The 2,757-nt window shown below is 34.9% G+C and overlaps 1 protein-coding gene across 1 annotated transcript in view; it reads right to left on the bottom strand.

Annotated features, from left to right (window-relative positions):
• HELRODRAFT_183923 (hypothetical protein) overlaps positions 1 to 328 on the bottom strand; it is a gene marked incomplete at both ends in the record, with an annotated part of 9,606 nt that extends 9,278 nt beyond the window's left edge. Inside the window, one exon of the mRNA XM_009013928.1 lies at positions 175 to 328. Coding sequence (XP_009012176.1) covers positions 175 to 328 — 154 coding nt within the window. The remainder of the gene's footprint in view (positions 1 to 174) is intronic.
• Positions 329 to 2,757: the final 2,429 nt, after the last annotated feature.

Raw genomic sequence — 2,757 nt, 5'->3', positions numbered from 1 at the left:
AGAGGTAGATCTAGACAACTTTGACTGGTGAGAGACAATGTTCGTATGTTTGTTTGTTTGTTTGTATGAACGTAAGTTTGTATGTATGTATGTTTGTTCGTTTGTATGTATGAATGTTTGTATGTATGTTTGTTTGTTTGTATGTATGTTTGTACAGTGGTAGATCTAGACAACTTTGACTGGTGAGAGCCAAAATTTTTAAAACGTTCAAATTTTTAGCGGGGAAGGCAAAAAATTTCACTGAAGGAGCAAAATTTTGTGCTAATGTGGCTGACGGCCTCTTAATGGCTATCAAATTTTTGGTAGATTTTCTAGCTAAAACATCCATTTTCTTTGCATCATGATATTGAGTTCCTATATTTGTGGTTATATGTGTATGTGTGGGAGTTTGTTTGCATGTATGCTTGTTTGTTTGTTTGTATGTATGTGTGTGTGTTTATAAACGTGAGTATGTATGTTTGCCATTCCTTGTGATATTCTTGTCTCTAAAACTCAAGTTCTTCCAAGTGGAATTCATTCCGATCATGGCCTAGTTAAAGTTTGTCTGCCTTTCATGTTTAAAAAACCTGTACGAATTATGAAGATGGTTCGGTCGTGGAAGCGAGTGAGGGACGATGAATTCATTAGGCTTATTCACCATCCCCCTATAAGCACACCCTGGATGGCATGGACGTTGATGAGATGTTTGAACTGTTTAATAGCACAGTCTGTAATATTGTCAATAAGGTTGCACCATTGCATATGGTTGAGAATCGATGTGATTTGAATGTCCCATGGTTGGATAAACTTCAAGATGCTGTTACTAGATTAGTGCATTATTATTTGGCTGAGGTGAGTGTGTGGATGTTATCAAATCGACTGAAACTCAACCAGGGTAAAACTAAACTGATGAAAGTAGGCACATGGCAGCAGCTGTCGCTAGTCAAGATTGATTTCGTTACTCTAGATGGACATAATATTGAGTGTAGCAGTAATGCCACTAATCTGGGAATGATCGTTAACTCAAGATTGACGTTTGTTGATCACATCAAACTACTAACTAAAGTGTGCGCTGCTCAATTATATAAAATACGTTCTATAAGAAAACCCTTGAACACAAGCACGATTGAAGGTTTAATGCATGCGTTCATCTACTCTCGGTTGGACTACTGCAACAGTATGTATTATGGTTTACCCGATAAATCTATTAGAATGTTACAGTCTATTCAGAACCGTGCAGCAAAAATTGTTCATGGTGTGTATAAATTTGATCATGTATCTCCGATTCTTGCTCAGCTTCATTGGTTGACTGTCGACAAGCGAATAATTTTTAAAGTTTGCACAATAGTGTTCAAGAGTGTGAATAATTCGGCACAAGAGTATTTGGAGAACAAATGTCAGTCGAAAGCATCATCTTCCCTTGGCCTGCGTTCGGACGATTTAAACTATCTGTCGGTCCCGTTGGCTCAAACGAAACTTGGAGCTAGAAGCTTTGCCGTGTTTGGTCCTAAAGTCTGGAACGGTCTTCCCAAAGACCTACGAGACCCTGCTCTGGGTGTTGCGAAATTTAAGAAGATGTTGAAAACATATTTATTTTCGCTGTAGTGTTTTTTTACTGATCTAATGTTTATTTAATGTTTGATTTATTTGTTTGATGGACGTTTGTCTTCGACTATTTTGTATGTTATTTTATTTGTAAGCGCTTTTGAAAAACTTTCTAATTAGCGCCATATAAATATTCATATATATATATATATATATATATATATATATATATATATGTTTGTTTTTTTGTTAATTCATAGTTTATTTCTGTTTACATGTGTGTGTGTGTGTGTATGTTTGTGTATGTGTGTGTGTGTGTGTGTACGTGCATTAGCATACTAACGATCGCATCCTAAATCATGGACGGTCATTATGATGACCTCTTTTGATGACCTTGAACCCTGAATTCGGTGATGATGACGATGATGAAGATGATGATGATGATGAAGATGACGATGATAATGATGATGATGATGATGATGAAAGTATTTTCAAAGTAACTATAGAATAAAAATTTCGGAGCAACATATCTTATAAAAACATCGCAAAGAAATTATTATTATTATTACTATTATTACTATTATTATTATTATTATTATTATTATTATTATTATTATTATTATTATTATTATTATTATTATTATTACGGTTATTTATCGGAATTATCATTAATACTTATCGACTTAGACATAAAAGCCTCTTGGATTGATAGATGGTAAACAGGATGAATGAACGAACGAATGAATGAATAAACGAATGAATGAATGAATAAACGAATGAATGAATGAATAAACGAATGAACGAATGAACGAATGAACGAATGAACTAATGAACGAATGAACGAATGAACGAATGAACGAATGAACGAATGAATGAATGAACGAATGAATGAATGAATAAACAAATGAATGAATGAACGAATGAACGAATGAACTAATGAACGAATGAATGAATGAATAAATGAATGAACGACTGATTGCACACCTGCATGTAAACATTGACGGCCCCGATGTTGGGGCAGATGACTTCGATATGTTCCAATGGGAGGTTTGACGTTGGAGAGGAAGGGCTCTTCAATTGTGGGGTCTGTCATGATGATGATGATGATGGTGATGATGATGACGATGAAGGAAAAAATGAAGAAGAAGAAGAAGAAGAAGAAGGAGAAGAAGGAGAAGAAGAAGAAGGAGAAGAAGAAGAAGGAGAAGAAGAAGAAGAAGAAGGAGAAGAAGA

This window comes from Helobdella robusta, assembly GCF_000326865.2.
Source record: "Helobdella robusta unplaced genomic scaffold HELROscaffold_125, whole genome shotgun sequence".
NCBI classification, from domain to species: Eukaryota; Metazoa; Annelida; class Clitellata; order Rhynchobdellida; family Glossiphoniidae; genus Helobdella; species Helobdella robusta.
Note: the sequence above shows the minus strand (reverse complement) of the source record. Positions and strands in the feature narration are given on the sequence as shown.